The sequence below is a fragment of the Sorex araneus genome, chromosome 9 (genome assembly GCF_027595985.1).
Source record: "Sorex araneus isolate mSorAra2 chromosome 9, mSorAra2.pri, whole genome shotgun sequence".
NCBI classification, from domain to species: domain Eukaryota; kingdom Metazoa; phylum Chordata; class Mammalia; order Eulipotyphla; family Soricidae; genus Sorex; species Sorex araneus.
In genome coordinates this window covers 7894972-7916409 of record NC_073310.1, presented here as the reverse complement: position 1 = coordinate 7916409, position 21438 = coordinate 7894972, and the positions used below count along the sequence as shown (strand labels likewise).

At 59.9% G+C, this 21438-nt stretch overlaps 1 protein-coding gene across 1 annotated transcript; it reads left to right on the top strand.

Moving 5' to 3' along the window:
- Positions 1–1052: 1052 nt before the first annotated feature.
- HRK (harakiri, BCL2 interacting protein) lies at positions 1053–20170 on the top strand. The gene is made up of 2 exons (XM_055147016.1): positions 1053–1527; positions 15399–20170. The coding sequence occupies exon 1, from the start codon at positions 1196–1198 to the stop codon at positions 1469–1471; it is 276 nt and encodes a 91-aa protein (XP_055002991.1). The 5' UTR covers positions 1053–1195; the 3' UTR covers positions 1472–1527; positions 15399–20170.
- The last annotated feature ends 1268 nt before the right edge of the window (positions 20171–21438 follow it).

The following is a 21438-nucleotide window of genomic DNA, read 5'->3' as shown; positions in this document are numbered from 1 at the left end:
TGGATTTCAACTCAGAGACCCACTTTCTTCCAAACAATCTCTCTCCCTGGCCGGGCAGCGCCAGACTTTCTAGCCTGGAAGTGAATAAAGGGGGACTGGATGGGAGACAGGGGTTCAGGTGCTCCCAGAACCCCCCACCCCAGACCCCGGGAAACCGATCCACCAGCCTCTTAGCGTCTCTCCGCACCTTAAATCCGGATTCCCGGTAGAATCTGTAACCCCGATAAGTTACAGATATAGCTCACAAGGGAGCAGACCCCCATAAGCTCCCCTCTGGAAAGCCGGGGTGAGGCTCTCACCGGGTGCGTGGCGGCAAATGAACGCGTCACCCCGGAGCTCGGGCTAAGGACCGACCCTTGACACCAGCCCCCAGCCCCCTGCACCCAGGCTCTCTCTCTCTCTCGGCGCCCAGGGTGCTGTGCGGGGAGCGCGTCGGGGTCTGGTCCCCCGCGGGGTGGGGGTGGGGGTGGGGGTGGGTCTGTGTCGGGAAGGGGGGGTCCCAATCCGAAGCGTACAGGTGCTGAGTGCGGGCTGAGAGCGGGCAAGTTGGGTGCAATCTGGCTCTTTCGCTGCGATGCCGTTTCCACCCACCATCGCCACCCCCCCCCCGCCACAAAACAATAGCCTCGGAATGTTTTTGAATAATGCAGCCGAATGCGAGCACAGCTTCCTCCGAAACGGCGAACCACATCGCGACGGAAGCCGAATTCAGGGGTAGAGGAAATACAAAAAGAATAAAATAAAATAAAAAGAAGAGGGAGAACCATTCGCCCTCCGTCGCCGCCGGGGTCCCCCCGCGCCCCCTCCACCCCTGGGCCCGGGATCTCCGCCCGGGAGTGCGGGGCGGGGGGAGGGATGGAGGGGGGCGGGCGCCTCCCCGCGCCCCATCCCGGCGCGCGCCTCCGAGCCGCCGGCGCCGCGAGGGTTAAAAGTTACCTCTCGGCTCCTTCTGCCTGCAGCCCCCCCACCCCCCGGGGGGGCCGGATGATGTAACCCCCCTCCCCGCCCCCCTCCACCATGTGACACTTTAATTAATAATAGCGCCGTCAGCACAACAAACGCACAACACCGGGAGAAACTTGGTGTCCAGGGGCGGCCCCCGGCGGCTGGAGCGCGGCGCGGGCGGGCGCGGAGGCCGGAGGGAGCCGAGGCGAGGGGCGGCCCGAGCGCGGGGAGGGAGCCCGGCGAGCCGGTCATGTGCCCGTGCCCCCTGCACCGCGGCCGCGGGCCCCCGGCCGTGTGCGCCTGCAGCGCGGGCCGCCTGGGGCTGCGCTCGGCGGCGGCGCAGCTCACGGCCGCCCGGCTCAAGGCGCTGGGCGACGAGCTGCACCAGCGCACCATGCGGCGGCGCCGCGCGCGGGGTCGGGGGGCGCGGGCGCCCGGCGCGCTCCCCTCCTACTGGCCCTGGCTGTGCGCGGCCGCGCAGGTGGCGGCGCTGGCGGCCTGGCTGCTCGGCAGGCGGAACTTGTAGGAACGCGGGGCTGCTTGGTGGGGCCGGAGCCGAGACCCAGCTGGAGCGAGCAACAGGTACGCGAGCGCGCGAGCGAGCGCCGGGGCGCGGCGGCGGCGGCGGCGGGGGGAGTGTGGGTGGGGGGAGGCTCGGCCCGTCTCGAGCATCCCCCGCCCCGCCGCTCGGGCCTCCGCTCCCTTCCCGCGCGGGCATCTCTGCCCGCCTCCCGGTCCCCGCGTCCCCTCCCGAGCGGCAGGGCCGCCCTCCCCTGCTCTGCCTCCTCGCGCGCCGCGCTGCCACTCCTCCCGTCCCCGGCGGTCTCCCCCCAGCCCGGGTCGCGCGGGACCCATCCGAAGTGTGTTCGCGATCGAGGCTGTGGCCACGAGCCACGCCAGGTCATCATCCTGCGCGGGTGGGGGCGGGGGGCGAGGTCAAGACAAGTTCCCCATCCTCATCCGAGTTGCCCCTGCTGGCTGCCCCCTCCCCCAAGACCCTCTCCTCTTCCCCCAGTGCCACTTCTCCCACTTTCTGGGTTCCGTCCTCGGGGACCCCCCACGCCACCCGCGCGCATCCTGCCGCCCCCTCCAGGTCTCTGGCTGGCTCGGTCTGGCTCCCTAAAGGCCCGTGCGCTCCGCCGCTCGCTCCAACTTCTTCCTAGCTTCGCAGACGCGCCTCGTTGACGGAGCGCGAAGGAGAGCCTCCCCTTTTTACGCCCACCCCCCCCCCCAAAAAAAAACTAGGCTGGGGTGTAGAAGCTTTTAGGGAAACTTCAGGGGGGGGGCCGTGGCTGTACGGAAAGAGAATTTATTGCGCCTTTTCTGAGTGCTAGGCCCTGTTTGCGAAGGGTTTGGAGAGCGTGGAGCAGGCGGAGGCTGCGTGCTGGGGATCCGGGCGACGGGAGGGGGCTCCCCGGGCACCGCGAGGGGGAGCAAAGTCCTCAGCCCCTCGGGACCACGGGCAGGGGGCCCTGCCGAAGACCCTGCTGCTGCCGGGCCCGGGCAAGAGCCGTCGTTTCTGGTTCTGGACCCCGGAGGAGCGAGGCGGGGGGCGGGCCGGAGGCGACAGTCTCGGGGACGCGCGCCCGGGTTGAGGTCGGGAGAGGCTGGCGCGGCGCCGGCGGGCGAGGCCCGAGAGCCCGCGAGGAGAGGCGGCAGCCGGAGCGTGGGGGGTGGCAGCGCCCGGGGAGCTGCGGGGGCGCGCGGGGTGTGAGTCGGGAGCGCGGGCGACAGATGTCGCGTGGGCCGGGCGCCGCCGGGGCGCTGGCGCCAAGAGGTGCGCGCTTCGGGGCGCGGTCTGCCCCGTTCCTGGAGGTCCCATCCGCTCCTCCCCGCCTCGGCGCGGAGAGGAACTTGGGGCTCCCTCGGGTGGGAAGAGACCGCATGGGGGGTGGACGGGGCGCGGTGGTGGGGGGGAAGCGGAGGGAGGAGGCGCGGGGGGGCGCGCGGACCAACAGCTTTTCGGATGCGGCATGCGGAGGTGAATGAGGGAGGCGAGCGGGAGGCGGGAAACCCCCGAGTGCAGTTTTGGGGAAAGCGGAAATAAGGTGGGAGGAAGAAAACACCAGCCGGCGGCTAGACTTGGAAAGAGAGGAAAGACGGGAGCTGGAGCAGAAGCCCCAGCCGGGAAGCGAGCTGCACGCTGGTGGGTGCAGGGCAGGGAATCGCGTGGACGTGCGAAGAGGCGCTTTGGGGCAGAGGTGGGAGGGGGCGCTCTCTTCCCCTCCCCACCCCCCTCCAGGCCCTGGGAGTGGGGGGTCTCGGGAGCCCAGCCCCAGGGAGCCTGTGTGCCGCCCTCCACCCACACCCTGTGCTTGACCCCTGGGGACCCTCCCTGCCCACCCGGCTCCCCACCCCCCAGCTGCTCTGGCGGGCAAATAGTTGTCCCCTTGGCTTATGGTTTCTCCCCTGGTTCATTGGTTCTCTCTCCTCACTCTGCTGCTACCCCAGTCTCTCGGCCCTGCACCTGCTGTGTCCCCTCACCCAGGGTCCCAGGAGCCTCCACGTCCAGTGCCCTGTCCCTGCTGACACCCCTATCTGTGGGTAACCCCCCCATGTGCTCGCCCATTCTAATTTGGCCACTCCCTAGCCCAGGCCTTGTCTCTGAGCCTCCTGTCACCTCCCCACTACCAACTTCCTGCCCAGCCCAGCCTCCAGCTCTCTCCTGCCTTGGCCTTAATTGCGGGGTGGGGGCTAGGAGGTGTGTGTGTGGGGAACCCATCTTTCCTGCCTCCTGGAATTCTGAAGAAGTGAAAGCAAACCCACTGCCTGCCCGAATGGGGTCCTGTCCCCTTTTCAAAGTCCAGAGGGCAAGTGGGCAGGCTCATGGCATCCTTCCAGGCAGGCTGTCAGCCTCTGAGAGGAGGGGCTTCCTCCCTTGGGGGGAGACTCCTAAGCAGTGCTCAGGAGGCCCCGGAATCTCTCCTGGACAGTTACTCACTATCCTGATTGCGGGCTGAGCTGGGCGATGGGAGGGGGGAGTCTCCAGGACTGCACCCAGAAATACTCAGTATTGGGATGGAGCCCAGGTCAGCCCCATGGAAGATTTGTGTCTGAGGCCCTGGGCTCTCTCTGGGGCCAGGCATTTCTTCTCTTAGGCTGAAGAAGCGTAGCAGAATGCAAGATCGCAGTAATAAGTTTCTCTCTCTCTCTCTCTCTTTCCCTCTCCCTCTCTCTCTCTCTCTCTCCCTCTCTCTCTCTTTCCCTCTCCCTCTCTCTCTCTCCCTCTCCCTCTCTCTCTCTTTCCCTCTCCCTCTCTCTCTCTCTCCCTCTCCCTCTCTCTCGCTCCTCTCTCTCTCACACACACACACACACACACACACAGCCCAAAGCCTTTTCCTGCGGAGGTAAAACGGGGACAATGTCAGCACAGACACTGTCACATGCAGGGTCTCTGCAGGAGGACATGCGAAGTGGACAGAAGTGTGGTCAGTCCTGGCAGTTCCGCAGATTCTACCTGCCCTTCCAGGGGACCCGTGACGACGGGCCAGTAGAGTCCCCTGGTTAGAAGCTTGGACTCCGGGAGGGGCCAGAAGGACCTGGGTTGGAGTCCCTGCGCAGGAGCTGGCTGGCAGCGTGGCAGGCCCGGACCTGAACTCTCGGAGCTCTCCCTTTTCCCGGGACTGAGGGGATGGACGGGCCAGCAGCCTTGTCCGGAGCCTGGCCCTGGGTGCTGCAGAGAGAGGGCAGCGGGGAGGGCCCTGGCCCTGCACGCAGCCCACCAGGACTTCACCCCTACTAGCCTCTGTGACGTCCCCAAGTCCTTGCCAGAAGTGAGCCCTGAGCACAGACTCAGGAGTAAGTCCTGAACATCACCGGGTGTGGCCCCCCCCAAACCAAAACAAACAACAAACAAACAAAAAGCTGAGTGTGGGGGGCTGGAGCAATAGCACAGCGGGTAGGGCGTTTGCCTTGCATTCGGCCAACCCGGGTTCAATTCCCAGCATCCCATATGGTCCCCCCTGTGCATCGCCGGGTGTGACCCAAAAAGCAAAAAAAAAAAAAAAAAAAAAGCTGAGTGTGGTGGCTGGTGTCTCAGCCCATCCAGAGGGAGGAAGGACAGGGACAGTGTTTTATGGCATCGGAGGGGAAACGGAGGCAGGGCTGGGAGGAGGCTGGGTGTGCTTTAACCAGTCACGGCTTGAAGCTCCCCCCTGAGCGGGGGAACAAAAGAGTCTTTCTGGTGCGGGGCTGGCGAGGGGAGGCGTGGGAGGGCGGGGAAGTGCGCCTTGGGGGGGGTGGGGAAGGAGAGAGAATGGAGCCGCGCAGTCGAGATGGGAGAGGGGGTCAGGGGTGGGCAGCCTCTTGCCTTGGGACTCGGGAGAAGGGCCGAGAGGGGGACCCTGGAGGCCCCGGAGGCGGCGTGGTCAGGAGCGAGGCGGATAATGGGCCGGCAGGAGCCTGCCAGAATGAATTAATGCCGGCCGGCCCCGCCGCCAGACGGGCTAACTGGTTCTTGGCAGGTACTTTGGGGATTAAGTGGTTAAACCTGGAGGCGCATCCCTCGGGCCTCCCTCCAAGCCCGCCCTGCCGCCCGCACCCCTGCCGGGATGACTTTTCGGGCTTGAAAGCCTGGGCTTGGCTCGCTGGCCAGCACGGAGGAAGCCAGCCAAACGCCAAACAGAAGGAGGCCAGCTGTTGGGGAGACCCCCTGGGAAGGAGCCAGATGTGCCAAGGGTCCCTGTGTGGTGTCACCCTCTTGCCTGCTGAGAGGCCGGGGCGCAAGTGATGGAGCCCAGGATGTAAAGGCCGCTGTGCCCTCGGTGTGGCGTGGCCCGCTGTGGCTGCCGGTGCAGGGAGAGTAGCTTGCCCAGGCCTGCGAGGTGGGATCCCGAGGTGGGGTCCCGTCTTTCCCCCTCTCCGGGGTGGGCAGTAGGCCCTCGAGGGAAGCAGAGCCTGTCCCCAGGTGCCCCCGCGCCCTCAGCAGTGTGCTGGGCCATAGCAGGTGCCAAGAACCACATCACGGGTGACGGGGTCAGAAAGGTACAAGACAGGGACAAGACTTCCTGTCCCCGCTCACCATGGCGTGCCCTCGGGGTGCAGCAGGGACCAAGACCAGGTGCCTGGCCCTCCCTTCCGGGGAAGGAGTCGGGAAAGGTGGTTTCCATGGCAAATGCCAGACCCTCCGAGGAGGGCAGTGGGATAAGACAGGCAGGGGTGACTTGTCACTGCTTCCGGCTGGCTGGGGTTGGCCGCAGTAGGGCTGCAAGGTGCCGTAGGAACCTGCTCAGCAGCCGGAAAGGGACTCAGAGCAGGAAATGCAGCCTCAGCAAGGCATGCACGCGCACACACACACACACACACACACACACACACACACACACACACGCGCGCACACACACACATACGCGCACACACGCGCACACACACACATACGCACACACACGCACACACATGGGCACGTAAGCTAGAACCCCACCTGGAGACCCCCAAGTGGCCAAAGCAAATGTCAGGGGACTGGGCTGAAGTGGCTTTGCCTTTTCTTCTGACCCCAATTCAAAGACTGCATCAGTTCATTTTTCCTTTTTTGCTTTTTGGGTCACACCCGGCGATGCTCAGGGCTCACTCCTGGCTCTGCACTCAGGAATGACTCCTGGCGGTGCTCCGTGGACCATATGGGATGCTGGGAATCGAACATGGGTTGGCCGCGTGCAAGGCAAACGCCCTCCCCACTGTGCTATCACTGTGCTATCACTCCGGGCCCTGGGCCAGTTCAGAGTGTGGTACCTGACAACACAGGCCTCTTGGGGTTTGTATCCGGGGCAAAGTTCAGCCCCATCGACCTTCTTCCCGACATCTGGGAGCTCCTGAGGGTCCTTCATGGCTTTTGCTTTATGCAGGTGTTCATCTGGCCTCTTTCTCCTGCTAACAACTGCAAGTCTAGGGCCGGGGTGGGACTTCTGACCTTGGGGACACCGGCCTGATCCGGTCCCAGGAGGGAGCTTGGTGCTGTTCCCCGCTTGCTGAGAGTGTAAGCGAGGGAGGCCTGCTGAACATGTTCGTGTGACTGTTGGTACAACAGCAGCAGGCTGTCAGGTGAGACTGCCGGGTCAAAAGTGTGCAGGGGCAGGCCAGAGCAAGAGCACAGCGGGGAGGGCATTTGCCTTGCATGCGGCCGACCCAGGTTCAATCCCCAGCATCCCATAGGGTCCCCCAGCACCGCCAGGAGTAATTCCTGATTGCAGAGCCAGGAGTGACCCCTGAGCATCATTGGGTCTGACCCAAAAAGAAAAAAAAAAGGTGCTGGAATTTCCTGTAGAAATTCTATGAAATAAAACACGCAAGGGTCATCTGCTACATCTACAATGAGCAAAACGTGATCAAGTGACTGACCCTTCTCTTCAAACCTGTTTCCAGCTGTGGACATGCCATGCTGAAAACAGGCAACCCTGAATGTAAACTGGCTTAGTCCACCTGCGGTAGAGAGAATCCGGTCTGACATCATGGTCATTAGCAGGGTGACCCCAATCCACTGACTCAAGACAAGGGGGTGCAAAAGCTGAGCTGACTCAACCCAACTCCGAATGTTACTCTAACATCCCGTGGAGTCGGCTGAACAGTCTCTCGTGTCCAGTTCTCCTGCCCACTCTTCCTTCCTTTCCTCCAGCACAAAGGCATCGATCCCGTGGGTGTTCCTTAATAAACTTGTATACTTGGGGCTGGAGCGATAGCACAGCGGGGAGGGCATTTGCCTTGCATGCGGCTGACCCAGTTCAATTCCCAGCGTCCCATAGGTTCCCCCCCTCAGCACCACCAGGAGTCATTCCTGAGTGCAGAGCCAAGAGGAACCCCCGTGCATAGCTTGGTGTGACCCCAAAAAGCAAAAAAATAAATAAATTTGTATACTTAAAAAAGTGCACACTGTGAACCCGTGGGGGCTCGGGCCCTGGCCTGCCTTCCAGAAGATGAAGCTGGAGGTTCCTTGGGGCCCAGCACCCTCACTGGTGGTATCTGTCCTCAGGAAGTGGAAACATGAGCCCAGAACACTGTCACCCCGCCCCCAGCCTGGCTGGCTTCCTTCTTGACAAGAGCCAAACTCTGGAGGCCACTGAAGTGCCCATTCTTAAGGGAGTGGGTCGGGAAGGCGGGGTCTGTGCATGCTGTGCAATGCTGACCATCGAGAAAACAAGACAGAGGGGGCCAGAGGGATGGCACAGTGGAGAGGGCGTGGGTTTGCCTTGCACTCGGGGTTTGAGCCCCCGGCATCCCATAGGGTCTCCGGAGTCTGCCAGGTGCAATCCCTGAGCTCTGAGTGGGGGGCTGAGCTCTGGGCACAGCTGGGTGTGAATCCCCCCAAACAAAAAATTATATGGAAGGGGCTGGAGCCAAAGTACAGCGCGGGGAGGGCGTTTGCCTTGCACACAGCCGACCCAGGTTCGATCCCTGCCATCCCATAGGGTCCTCCAAGCGCTGCCAGCAGTAATATCTGAGTGCAGAGCCAGAAGGAAGTCCTGTGCGTCGCCAGGTGTGACACAAAAGGCAAGATAAATAAATAAATACATACATACATAAATACATAAATAAAAATACGGAATATGGCCATTGGCTGTACGAGGGAAGGGGACTTGAGGGGAGTAAGGGAAGGGAAATTGCTGGAAGGGAAAGGACCAGCATGGCACTGTTCCACCCAGATGTAGATGCCACACAGGTTACACGGCTGATGAATGAGTCCGCAAAACGAACGGACAAACCAGTGAGCGTGGAAATCCTAAGGTTTCCTGAAGGGAACCGCTGGGGAGGGCAGCCCAGATGGGGGAGTTGTAAAAGAGTTGAAGAAACAACCATCCACATGAACCTTTCAGGGGCTGGAGAGGCAGTGCAAGGAGTCCTCTCTCGCCTGCTATGCAGCGGACCCGGGTTTGACACAGGGTATCGGAGTGATACCCATAGGGGCTGGAGCGATAGCACAGCGGGTAGGGCGTTTGCCTTGCACGCAGCCGACCCGGGTTCGATTCCTCCGTCCCTCTCGGAGAGCCCGGCAAGCTACCGAGAGTATCCCGCCCGCACGGCAGAGCCTGGCAAGCTCCCCGTGGCGTATTCGAGATGCCAAAAACAGTCACAACAAGCCTCACCATGGAGACGTGACTGGTGCCCGCTCGAGCAAATCGATGAGCAACGGGGACGACAGTGCGACAGTGCTACCACATAGGATCCCCTTGAGCACCACGAAGAGTGACCCCACCCAGAGGCAGGAACAGCCCCTCATGGCTGCGGCCCTACAACCCAGTCCCACCCCCCACAAAAAGCATTTCTGAAAGGATGTGCGCATGGCCCCCCTCAGCTGTGGCCAGAAGGGGAAGGGCCAGCCCCCCACGTGGCTGCCCCCCAGCTCTGGGCACTGACCCTGCAGGAAGCTGGGCGGGTCCTTGGGCTTCGCCCCACCTCCCCTCGGGTGGCAGTGCTGAGTTCTCGGGTCTCTCTCCAGCCCCACCAAACCAGTACCTCACCTGCAGCCCCTCGGAACGCGCTGGGCAGAGGCGGCAGGTCTGTCTTCCGGAAGCCACCAGCTCTGCGCCTGGCCCCGTTTCCTAAACGGTACGGACTTGCCAGTCTGAATGACTCACATGGATGAAGTGACAGGCCACACCTGAGCCACCTCCCTGCCTCCAGAAGGTTCTACAGAGAGCCCCCTTCCCCCCCGCCCCACTGCCCCCACATCTTCGGCCCTAGCCTAGTGCCAGCTGCACCCCCATGTTTGACTGGTTTTCCTGTGCTCCCTCCTCAGCTTCGGCATTGCCCGCCTTTGTGTCGGGCTCGAGGGCCCAGTGGTGAGGCTGGGGTGGGGGACGGGGGGCACTGAGGATTTGGAAGGTATCCTGCGGGGGGGGGGTAAAAGAGCGCTGTCTTGGGGCTGGAGCGATAGCATAGCAAGTAGGGAGTTTGCCTTTCAACGGCCGACCGGGGTTCGATTCCCAGCATCCCATAGGGTCCCTCGAGCACCGCCAGGGGTACTTCCTGAGTGCAGAGCCCGGAGTAAACCCTGAGCATCACCGGGTGTGATACAAAAAGCAAAGAATAAAATAAAGATATATATATATATATATATATATATATATATATTTTAAAGAGTACTGTCTTGTTTTTTTTGTTTTTTTTTTGTTTTTTTTTTGCTTTTTTAGGTCATACCTGGCGATGCACAGGGGTTACTCCTGGTTCTGCATCTCAGGAATTACCCCTGGCGGTGCTCAGGGGACCCTATGGGATGCTGGGATTCGAACCCGGGTTGGCCGTGTGCAAGGCCAACGCCCTCCCAGCTGTGCTATCGCTCCAGCCCCCATCCTTGCATTCTTATACCATTCTCTGCTTTGGAATTTGTCACCTCCATGAGCGCAGTTAGAGAGAGCTCAGGAAAGGGATGTTTTACTTTTTGAATCGCAATTGTGGGGAGGGCAGTGAGGGGGGAGAATCCGGGTCTCCCGGGTGGAGGGGCTGGGGTGGGCTCCCTGTTCCATCACAGCAAGAGCAGTCGGGCTCACCCTTCACAGCTGCCGCGTCTGCACCCCAAAATGAGGGGCAGAGGATGGAGGCCCCCCCCTCTCCCTGCTGGCTGGCCCAGATGGGAAGTGGAGACAGGGATTAAGGGCCTGAGGCGGGCCCGGCTCCCCGCTGCTGGGCAGCTGCTCACTATGGGGGAACCGGGACTTTCTGGATTTTTTATTATTATTATTATTTTGGCGGGGGTGTGTGGAGAGGTTCAGGCCAAACCCGGCTGTGTGCAGGGCTCACTCCTGGCTGTGCTCAGGGGACCCACCAGTGCTGGGACTCACTTGGAGAGACTCAGCTAAGACACGCGCCTTCACCCCTGTCCCCTGTCGCCAGCCCTGCCGTTCTGGTTTTAAGGTCACTCACGGTTGGAGCCGGGGTGATAGGACAGTGGGGAGGGTGTTTGCCTTGCACGCCACCAACCCTGGTTCTCTCCTGGCACTTTATATGGTCACACCTGCCAGGAGTGATCCCTGAGTGCCACCGGGTGTGGCCCGAAACCAAAGTAATCATTTAAAAATACAAAACATAGTGGCCGGAGTCATAGTACAGCGGGTAGGGCGTTTGCCTTGCATGCGGCCAACCCGGGTTCAGTTCCCGCCGTCCCATAGGGTCCCCCGAGCACCGCCAGGAGCAATCCCAAGCGTAGAGCCAGGAGTAACCTCTGAGCGTCGCTGGGTGTGACCCAAAAAGAAAAAAATAAATAAAGTCACTCTGCATGTGCCAGGGCTCGTGCTGGGTGTGAAAGGAGAGCAGGGAGAAAGAACAATCCGGAACTGCAGTGGGGAATGTAAAGTGCCCAGTGCCCAGTAACCCTCCGAACACGCGGCCAGAGCGGCTCAGCCTCCCCCTGACCACGTTCCCCTCTGTGTCCCCCCAGTCCTACCAGTGGGTCCCGCGTCTCATGCTGCGGACCCCGTCTACGTGGTTTTCCCCTGTGCCCCCCGGACTATCCCGAGGCACGGGGGCAGAGAGGTAAAGCCCCCGATACCCGGCTGAGTGGGCACAGCGGGGAGGGCGGCTGCCCTGCATGCCATTGAACCGGGTTCCATCCCCGGCACCCCCGGGGGTCCCTCAACCCGCCAGGCGTGATCCCTGGGCCCAGACCCAGGGGTCAGGCCTGAGCCTCGCCCAGCGTGGCCCCGGAGAGAACCAACAAAGGCAGCTCTCCCAAAGGCCACACGGCCTCTTACCTGGACCAGGCCTTGGCCCTCGACAGCTGGCTCCCGAGTCTGTGCTCTCACCCAGCAGCCTGCGGCTCAGCCTTCCCGGTGGAGACAGAGAATCCGCAACTGTGCCTGCTCTCCCCCTCCCTCTAACACCCCCCTCTCCCTTTCCTCACTCTCCTCTTCCTCCCTCTCCTCCTCTCCCCTCCTCCCTCCCTCTCCCTCTCTTTTTTCCTTCCTCTCCCTCTATCCCCTTTCTCCCTCCCTCTCCCTCTTTCTTCCTCTCCCCTCCCTTTCTTCCTCTCCCCCTCTCTCCCTCCCCCTCCCTCCTTCTCTCTCCCTCCCCTCCCTCCTTTTCTCTCCCTCTCCCCTCCCTCCTTCTCTCTCCTTCTCTCTCCCTCTCTCCTCCCTCTGTTTCTGTCTCTCTCTCTCTCTTTCTCCCCTTTTCCTTTCGATTCTGGGACCAGACCGATAGTACAGCGAGTCACGGGCTTGCCTTGGCTGTGGCTCAACCCCCAGCATCCTTCATGCCCCCCTCGAGCCCCGCCAGGAGTGACTCCTGAGCACAGAGTCAGGGGGACACTCTGAGTACTGCCAAGTATGGCCACAAAAACAAAACAAAACCAAAAAACCCACCACCACCACCACAAACAACAAAGTAACAAAACCCCAAAATGAGTCACCAGAGGATTTAGCGAGCCCCCTGACCAGGGTGTGGGCAGGGCCGGGGGGCAGTTGGTGCCCCCTGGCCTGCAGGGTGGGGCTGGAGGTCTGTGGTCTGCAGCAAGGCCTGCTGCTGGTCCGGAGGCTTCCCTGGCAGGGGTGGGGGTAGTGCCCCTACCCAGTGCCCATCACAGCCGTGGGGGCAGTTGCCACGCGCAGGACGCGGGCAGGGGGTGGGGGGTGCGGCCGGAGCTCAATGTCTGGGCCTGGTCCTCCTTGGTGTCGGTAAGCGGGGAACCACTCTTACGGCTGTGCTCACAATGTAGTGCTCTCAGTCTGTCTTGGGGTGTGTGTGTGTGTGTGTGTGTGTGTGTGTGTGTGTGTGTGTGGTCACACCTGGCAATGCTTAGAGGCTGCTCCCGGCTCAGTGCTTGGGGGTCACTCTCGGTGGGGTGCTTGGGGGCCCGGGGATTGAACCCGGGTGTCCTGCGTGCAGAGCAGATGCCAGCTCATTAGGCATTGTCCCCAGACCCTCCCTGCTCAGGGGTCCCTCCTGGCTCCGCACTCAGGAACGACTCCTGGCGGTGCTGGGGGGACCCTATGGGATGCTGGGGATCGAACCCGGTTCATCTGCGTGCAAGGCAAACGCGCTCCCCACTGGACTATCGCTCTGGCCCTTGAGTGAACGGTTTTTCTCTCTCTTCTGCCACCTCCTAGCTCCCGCTGGCACTCAGCCACAAAGTTCTCGGGCCCACGGGCTCTGCCAGAACCTTCTCGATCCTTTTCCACCCCCACTTCATTCCTCAGGGCCTTCCCTTGTGCCCGCTGCCCGCTGCCCTGCCCTCTCTCACCCACCGCACGCCTCCCCTCCTGCCCTCTTCCTCCTCCCTCTTCTCCTTCTGAAATAATGAAATGATTCTGAAATGACACAGCGCCCGTCCTTCCTTCCCGTGTGTCCCCAAGGCCCGGCTTCTGCTCCCAGCCCCAGAAACAAAGCCTCAAGCCAGTGGATCGTCTCTTTTTGGGGAGACAGGATCTCCCAAGGAGCATTCGGCTGGCTCAAGGGTCCCATCATCTGAGGGCCAGAGGACGCAGCGCTGCTGGGGTCTTGTGGGACTCAGGACTTTTCTGCCCCCTCAGCAGTGCTCACGAGCCTAAGAGCAGCACCTGGGCGTGCTTGGGGACTTCCTGGGGGTCCATGTGGCACCACAGATGGAATGAGGGTCATCTGCAGGCAGGCCGTGCTCATACCTTGGGCTTGGTCCCCAACCTTAGGCTGGCTCTTTTTTTTTTTTTGCGGGGGGGTCACACTTGGCGATGCGTAGAGGTTACTCCTGGCTCTGCACTCAGGAATTACTCCTGGTGGTGCTCGGGGGACCCTAGGGGATGCTGGGAATCGAACCCTGGGAATCGGCTGCATGTGAGGCAAACGCCCTCCCCGCTGGCTCTTGTCGGGATTTCCGGTCAGTGGAACTTGGCACCGTTTGTCTCCTTTGACTTAGCAGAATCTTCAAGACCCACACCTGGCAGTGCCAATCAGTGCTTCAGTGCTCTGTGAGGGCCAAGAATAGCCCCTGGTGTGGGACCCTCCCCCGCCACACACCCATTTCCTCCGTCCATTGCTCGGTGGGTGTCTGGGGTGCTCCCATGGCCAGGTGATGCTATGGATCCTCGCTGCTATGACTGTGTGTGTGCGCGTGTTCTGGCCGTGACGCGGCTCTTCCCTCCTCGGGGGTCTGGGCTGGAGGAGCTCCCCTTCTGGCTGCCTTCCCGGGACCCCCGTACTCATCAGGGATCTGAGCGCCCGCTTGCCCGCCTCACCTCTGCGCTCTCTGTCCTGATTTACCCAGAACCCATGCATGTTAGGGGACGCTGTCATTCTCGATTTCCCCCCTGCTCCCTCGGGCTCCGTGGGGGCCAGAGCTTGGTCCTCGGGCTTCTGTTTCACCGGATTGTGCTGGGCTGTCTGGCAGTGAACGAGTGGACGCATGCGGATGCGGTCCTGTGACGGAATGATGCAATGAATAGACGGATGGAGACTCTTAATCCTGAGCCCGGGAAAGCCAAAAGGGGTGTGGGGAGCTCTGTTCGCTTTTGGGGGGAGTGAGTAGGGCACACCTGGCCATGCTCAGGGGCTACTCCTGTCTCTGTGCTCAGGACGGACTTTCTTTTCTTTTTATATGTTTTTAAATTTTTATTTATTTGTTTATTAGCTTTTTGGGTCACACCCAGCGATACTCGGGGGTTACTCCTGGTTCTGCATTCAGGGCTTACTCCGGGCGGGGCTGCGGGGGGACCATATGGGAAGCTGGGAATAAAACCCGGGTGGGGGGGAGGCGAAGCGATAGCACAGCGGGGAGGGCGTTTGCCTTGCACGCGGCCGACCCAGGTTTGATTCCCAGCATCCCATAGGGTAATTCCTGAGTGCAAAGCCAGGAGTAACCCCTGAGCATCGCCTGGTGTGATCCAAAAAGCAAAAATAAATAAATAAATAAATAAATAAATAAATAAAACCCGGGTTGGCCACGTGCCAGGCGAACGCCCTACCTGCTGTACTACCACGCCAGCCCCAGGAGGGACTTTCTGGCAGTGCTTTCTGGACCGTAGTTGGTGCTGGGGACAGAACCGGGGTGGGCTGTGAGCCAGGCAAGCGCCTTAAGCCCTGGGCTGTCTCTCTGACCTCTCCGCGCTCTTATTAATTGCTTTTTGATTTGTGTGTCTTTTCGGAGGGCCACACCTGGCAGTGCTTAGGGCTTACTTCTAGCTCTGTGCTCAAGGATCGCTCCTGGTGGGGCTCAGGGAACCATCAGGGGGTGCTGGGGATCAAACCCGGGCCAGCCGTGTGCAAAGCAAGCGCCTTACCTGCTGTCCTATGGCTTGCGCCCGTATTGTGTACCTGCACTCACAGCAGAGGTCTGTGTACACGGCCAGGGAGTCCTGCGAATGGAGCCAGTGCGCGTGCGTGCGTGCATATTTGGGGGAGACTGCAGCAGGACTGGGGGGGCCCTTTCCTCCCGAATCAGAGCTTTATGTCTCGCCGCGCACCCCTCCCCCGCACGCGCAGCCCGCCGCCGAGGCCACAGCGCTGACGTCACCCCGTGTGGCTGCTGACTGATGTTGTCCCGCTCTTGGTTTCCGCAGGTTGGTGCAACCCCTGTGTTCTTGGAGAAAGCTGGTTCCCGTTTTCCTGAGGGGAAGCCCGGAGCTGGAAGGGGGCGGCGGTTGGCACTTCGAGGAGGAAGTGGAGGCTCACGCCGGCGCCTGGAGCGAGGGCAGAAAGGTGGTGGCTGGGGGCCGGGGGGGCCTTCTGGATGTCCAGCTGCAGAAACAGACGCCCTGACGCTATTTACCTACAGCTCTCTCTATATATAGAAAAAAAGAAAATATGAATATTACTTCTCAGTGCATGCCTTGTCGAGGACGCGTCCCCTTCTTTTTTTCCGCACCTTCCGATGTGAACTGGGACAGTCGCCTGCCAGGGGCTCTGGGAGACCGCCGCCACCGCTGTCGCTGCCGCCGGAGTACCTGGGAAATTTGCAAAGACTGGTAGGAATGGAATAACACGTGACATGGCAGAAGGCAAAGAGGAAGGGAACAAAAAATATATATATGGAAGAAGGAAAGAAAAAGAATGAGGAAGATGTGGGCAGATTTGGGGGAGGCAGGGGGTCTGCGCAGTCTCTGTTTCGAAAACCTCTCGACCCCTCCGGGTCACTTGGTACCTGCCTCCGTAGCTGGCTGGTCCCCCGGCCTCGTCACAAGTGGGGTCCTTGGTTCCTGCCCATCTGATGGTGTCTCTGGTGCTTCGCTCACAACCGCTGGTGCTAAGTGTGTTTCTCGTGGGTGCTGCCGTGGACCCCCGGCACTGTGGGACAATGCCACCCGCCCTGCCGGCCTGAGATGAGATTTTTTTGTTTTGTTCTTTCAGATTCTTTTTTTTTTTTTCACCTGTTTTGAAGGGGCGAGTTGCAAAAGTGCCACTTGAGAATCTCTTTCCGTAAGAGGGGGGTGGAGATGGCAGATAAGCCAGAGGTGGTTTGCGGGAGGATCTTGTCTGGGGGGGGGCCAGCTCTGGTCAGCTGGGGGAGGCAAGCCCCAGTGTGACTTGTTGGCCGTCTCCTCTCCCCCGAGGAGGGTCCTAGAGCTCAGCCCAAGGCTTCCCTCCCTCCCTCCCTGGGGGATTTCAGGGCTTAGGTTTTTATAGATTAAAGAGCCAAGAAACGGCTTCATTTTGGTCGAGGGTGATTTATAAGCCAGGGGCGCTGGGGGAGGGGAGGGCCATGGAAATGAAATGCACCAGCATCTCACTGATGGACAGGAGGGTCTGATTCTTTTATTCCAGGATAAAGCACTATTTTCAGAAGTTTCTAGAAGGGCTAAAAAATTAAAAAAAAAAAGTGTGCTGGACTGAGACTTGGCTGCAAAGATTCTTCAGGGAGCCAGGATTATTATTTTGCTTTAAAAAAAAAAAGAAATCCAAGAAAAACAGGTATTATTTCTCTGTTCAGGGTATCATTCACTCACTGCTCTGTTTTGTTCCAAGCCGAGAGGCGCAGGCTTGGGGAATAGGTGCTGGCAGTTATGCTACAAGGCTGCATTTGCCGGGGCCCCTCCCCCGCCCCAGCCCTGGACAGGGGGTTCTCGGGCTATTCGCAGATCTCCCCCAGTTCTAAGAGGTCAGGGAGGGGTCAGCTGTTGTTAAGGCGGACAGGGGGGCTGACCGGGAACCAACCAGCTGCAGAGCTTTTGCTCAGAGTCCCCGGGCCCTTTAACCACAGGACCTTTCCCCGCGCAGGCTGGGAGCAAGTCTTGCTTGCTTGCTTGCTTTCCAAAACAACACAACCCCGGCCTTCTGTTCCCTCAAATCGCCCTTTAGAGGCAAATGCAGCCCAGCAGGGCAGGGGGTGAGGGCAGCCTGCACCCACTCCCCGCTGACAGCTTGGATCTCCGCTCAGGGAGAAGCAGCGCTTTCCTGGAGACCCTGCTCGCTCGCCTTCACCCCTGCAGTTCTGTTTACAGGGATGCTGGAGGAGGAGGCGGGGTCTGCTGGGGAAGGCTTCAAGCTCTGAACTCCCTGTGCCTCTCTCTCCCCTCTCCCAGCCGATTTCCTAGGCAGACGCCAGCGTCTTTCTGGCTCACCCCGATTTCAGGGGAGCCGTTTTTCCCAGCCGTCGACGAGTGCCACCACCTTTCAGACCTCTAGGGAGGCGTGGGGGTGCAGGCTGACCTCCTTTTTTTGCAGCCTTGACTTGCCTGCCAGCTTAGGTATGACTGCCCCTCCGGAGTGTCCAAACTCCGAGTGGGTGGGGCAGGCTGGAAGTGGGGGGGGGGGCGTTGGGCGTTTGGGCCCTTTGGATTTTTTTTTAACGAAGCCACATTGCGGAGAACAGGGCGGCCACGCCTTCCCGATGGAGCTGTCCAGCCAAGTCCCTTGTACATAATCTCTTGTATTAACAGAAACCCTGTATTTATCGGATCCTGACTTTTTTCTTGCACATCATTAATTGGAGTGCACTTCTCCACCGCCCCGATTTTTTGACAAGGGGTTGTTTTTAATGCTTGGTGTTTTTTTTTTTTATATGAGATTTGACTTCTTGATGGACATTTGTATGAGGAAATGGAAGCATGAGATACACATGAATTAGATTGTCCCCACTCTCACGCGCATTGCATTATTTGGATTGCATGAGATAGTGGGGTATAGTTTTTTTTTTAATATTTCCACAGTGCGCAAAGTGCTGGCACCATCCCTCCCTCCTGCTCTCCCCACACCCCCTTTCTTCCCCTCCGGCTGCCAAGGAGTCATTGATTTTGATTAGCTTCGCTGCAGAGCGTCTGTGAAAAGAGAGAGAGGCTTTGAAATAAATTTTAAAAAGACCTCATATCGAGTTTCAGCAGACAGCAGTGTGTGTGTGCGTGCATGTATGTGTGTGTGCGCGCGAGTGCGTGCGTGTGTCCACACAATGCAGACGGACGTCTCTGAGGTCATTTAAGTAGCTGCATGAAGACTTGAAGAGCAAAGGAAGGGCCCCCGCTTTCCCGATGATGCAAGGGGTGCAAGACTCCAGCTAGACACACGGGGCCTCTGGGACTTCCGCATTCCAGATGAGACCCAGGCCCTTCTGGAAGCTTCTCTCCCTCCCCCCACACCCCACACACACACTGAGTGTCTCTTTCCTCCTCTTCAAATGCTGGGTTTCCTTTCACGGTCCTTTTGGCCCAGTTGGAGCTGGAGTGAGCCTTTCTTGGGGGAGAGCGTCCACTGGGCCCCCCCTTGACCGCTGTCCATGGTGCTGGACCCAGCCCCAGCCCTGGGAGCCACCCTCATTGTTTTCTCCCCTCCTGGGGGCACTGGAGACGCCGTTCCTGCCTTCCAGTGGTCCGGTTTTTAGATTCTTTTCTTTTTTGATGGGGAACGGGTGACGTAAGCAATACTGCCGCAGGACCACGGGGCTGTGACTTCGGCTTCCCAATTTATGTAGCTGATCTCAGCCTACTCCGCGCTCTCTCGCGAGGCTGCTGACGGCTGCAAACCGGCTCTTTCCTCGCTGGGAAATTGGCAGGGCGCCCCTCTGATCGCACACAGGGGTCTTTTGGGGACACTGGTGCTCTGTGGACTTTTTTTTTAGTGTCCAGCTGCTGTTAGAAGCAGCAGTGACCAGGACTGGAGTCTTGCTCTTCTCTGTGGAGACCAGCCCCTTTTCTGAATTTTTTTTAAAGCTACGTTGGGCCAATCAGAGGGTCAAAAGAGGATGGAGAGGTGAGGAGTTTTGGGGGTGGGGGGGACAGGGTTGAACCCCCCTGAACTAGTCTCCTGGGAGCTCACTGAGGGAGGGAGTGGAGTCAGAGTGTCACTTTAAAGCTTAAAGTGAAAGTTTATTTTTAAAGATTTCATTCATTCACTCAACAGCCTACTATTCACCAGGTACCCGTCTTGTGCCCGCTGCTAGATGCCCACCTGGGAAGAGGTTTTCGTGCCGGTGCCTGAGGGGCAGCCCCTTTTGCCGGCATAGTGGCCCATGACCTTTGTCCAGACTGGCCAGGGCCTCCCCGGGACCCCAGGCTGTGCTGGCTAGTGGCTGGAATAGCACTTTCTGGGCCCCCGCCCCCCACCAACGGGGCGAAGCGCCCGAGATCGGCTCCTCCCCAGGATGGAATGTTGGGTGCTTGCTTGGTGCTTCTGGGGCGCTCCCAGCTCTACTCCTGAGGCCATGCTGGAAGATGGGGTGCTTCTCCTTCCCCTCCCTCCGGGGAGACCGAGGCAGCGCAGGGTGAAACAGCTGACCTTGGCGCCCTCCACGCCCAGCTCTGCTGAGTCCTGGGTCTCTCCCGGCCGGGTCCCCGGGCACCAGCTCGAGGGCTTGTGCCTGCCCAGAGGGGAGCAGGGCGCCTGGCCCGGGCCACTGCCCAGGGCGTGGCATCCGGGGGCTCCTCGGGGCAGGCCGGATGATTTAGTTGAGGATTTAATGTATTGGACCCTGTTGGGTCTCTGCTTTCTAGAAGGTCCCTGGGAGGAGCCTGGACTTTGCCGGCGGGGGCCTGTCTGACTTATTTCCTAGGAACAGGGAGCCGTTTTGCCTCCCTTCCTGTGTCCGACCCGTTTCTGATCCCACAAGTCTCGCTGTTAAGGAGTGCAAGGGAGGGAAGGTTGGTGGGGGGGGGTATCGTCTGGAGCCCGGCTCCGGCCTCTGGCCCCATGAGCTTGGGGCATTCCGTGGCAGGGGCGGGCCTGCGGGTTCGGTGTGCTGTTTTGTAAGAGGAATTTCATACCTTGGAGACGCTTTGTACATATTTGTAATGACTTTATTAAAAAACGGGCCGTGCACTTCTAGCCAAAGGCGTCTGTGTTTTCATTTCCTTGGGGAGGGTTGCCCCCCACCAAGGTGCAGGGAGGGGCCCAGCTGCACCCCACAGCTCTCCCCAGAGCAGAAGGCCAGACACTCCCCTCACCCCCCCCCCCGTTTCCTCCTGAGCAGCCCCTCGCCCCCACCCAGGGGCTGCATCTACTCAACAGCTCGGGGTCAGGCCATCCACGTGATGCCACATTCCTCTGTGGCATCACGGGGGTGAGCCGCTGAGCACGGAGTGGAATCTCCAACCGGGCACAGAGGACGCGTGGGCGGGGAATCGTACCCCGTATGTATCGGGTCTAGGGTGTTGAGGGACCGTGTCCCAGTCTCTCCCCCAGAATAGGGGGTGTGGACACTGCACTCCCTCTGGGGACGCCCCCCCCCACCATCTCCACTCAGGTGACTCACCCACCTTCACCCTCCTCCGTCTCCACCTCCTGGGCACATCCCTGCCCAGCCCCAGCCCCCGTCTGTGCCCCCGGGGGCTAAAGTCACTGGTTTGGGGACAGACTACTGCTCTGTCCCAGGCTTCCTGCCGAAGCCTCAGGGGGACTTCTCTCTGGAGGGACGGAGCCTTCTGGAAGCTGTTTCTCCACAGGCCCAGGAGTAATCTGCTAAACATCAGAGTCTCAGGGAAGGGAGGAAAAAAAGAAAGAAAAGAAAAAAAGATTGGGGCGGAAATGATAGTACAGCAGGGAGGGCGTTTGCCTTGCATGTGCCGACCCGGGTTCAATCCCCGGCATCCCATCGAGTCCCCTGAGCACCGCCAGGAGTAACCCCTGAGAGTCACAGGGTGTGACCAAAAAGCCAAAAAAAAAAAAAAACCCAAAAAACCAAACAAACAAAAAAAAACCCAACCCAGGGGCTGGAGCGATAGCACAGCGGGTAGGGCGTTTGCTTTGCATGAGGCCGACCCGGGTTCTAATCCCAGCATCCCATATGGTCCCCTGAGCACCGCCAGGGGTAATTCCTGAGTGCATGAGCCAGGAATGACCCCTGTGCATTGCCAGGTGTGACCTAAAAAGCAAAAAAAAAAAAAAAAACAAAAAAAAAAAAACGGGCTGGAGCAATAGCACAGCGGGTAGGGCGTTTGCCTTGCATGAGGCCGACCCGGGTTCGATTCCCAGCATCCCATATGGTCCCCTGAGAGCCGCCAGGGGTGATTCCTGAGTGCAGAGCCAGGAGTAACCCCTGTGCATTGCCAGGTGTGACCCAAAAAGCAAAAAAAAAAAAAAAAAAAAAAAAAAAAAAACCAACCCAGAGTCTCAGAGGAAAACCAAGGAGAATCCCTGGTTCTGGGAGCAGACCCTCACTCACTCACCCCGCCTCCG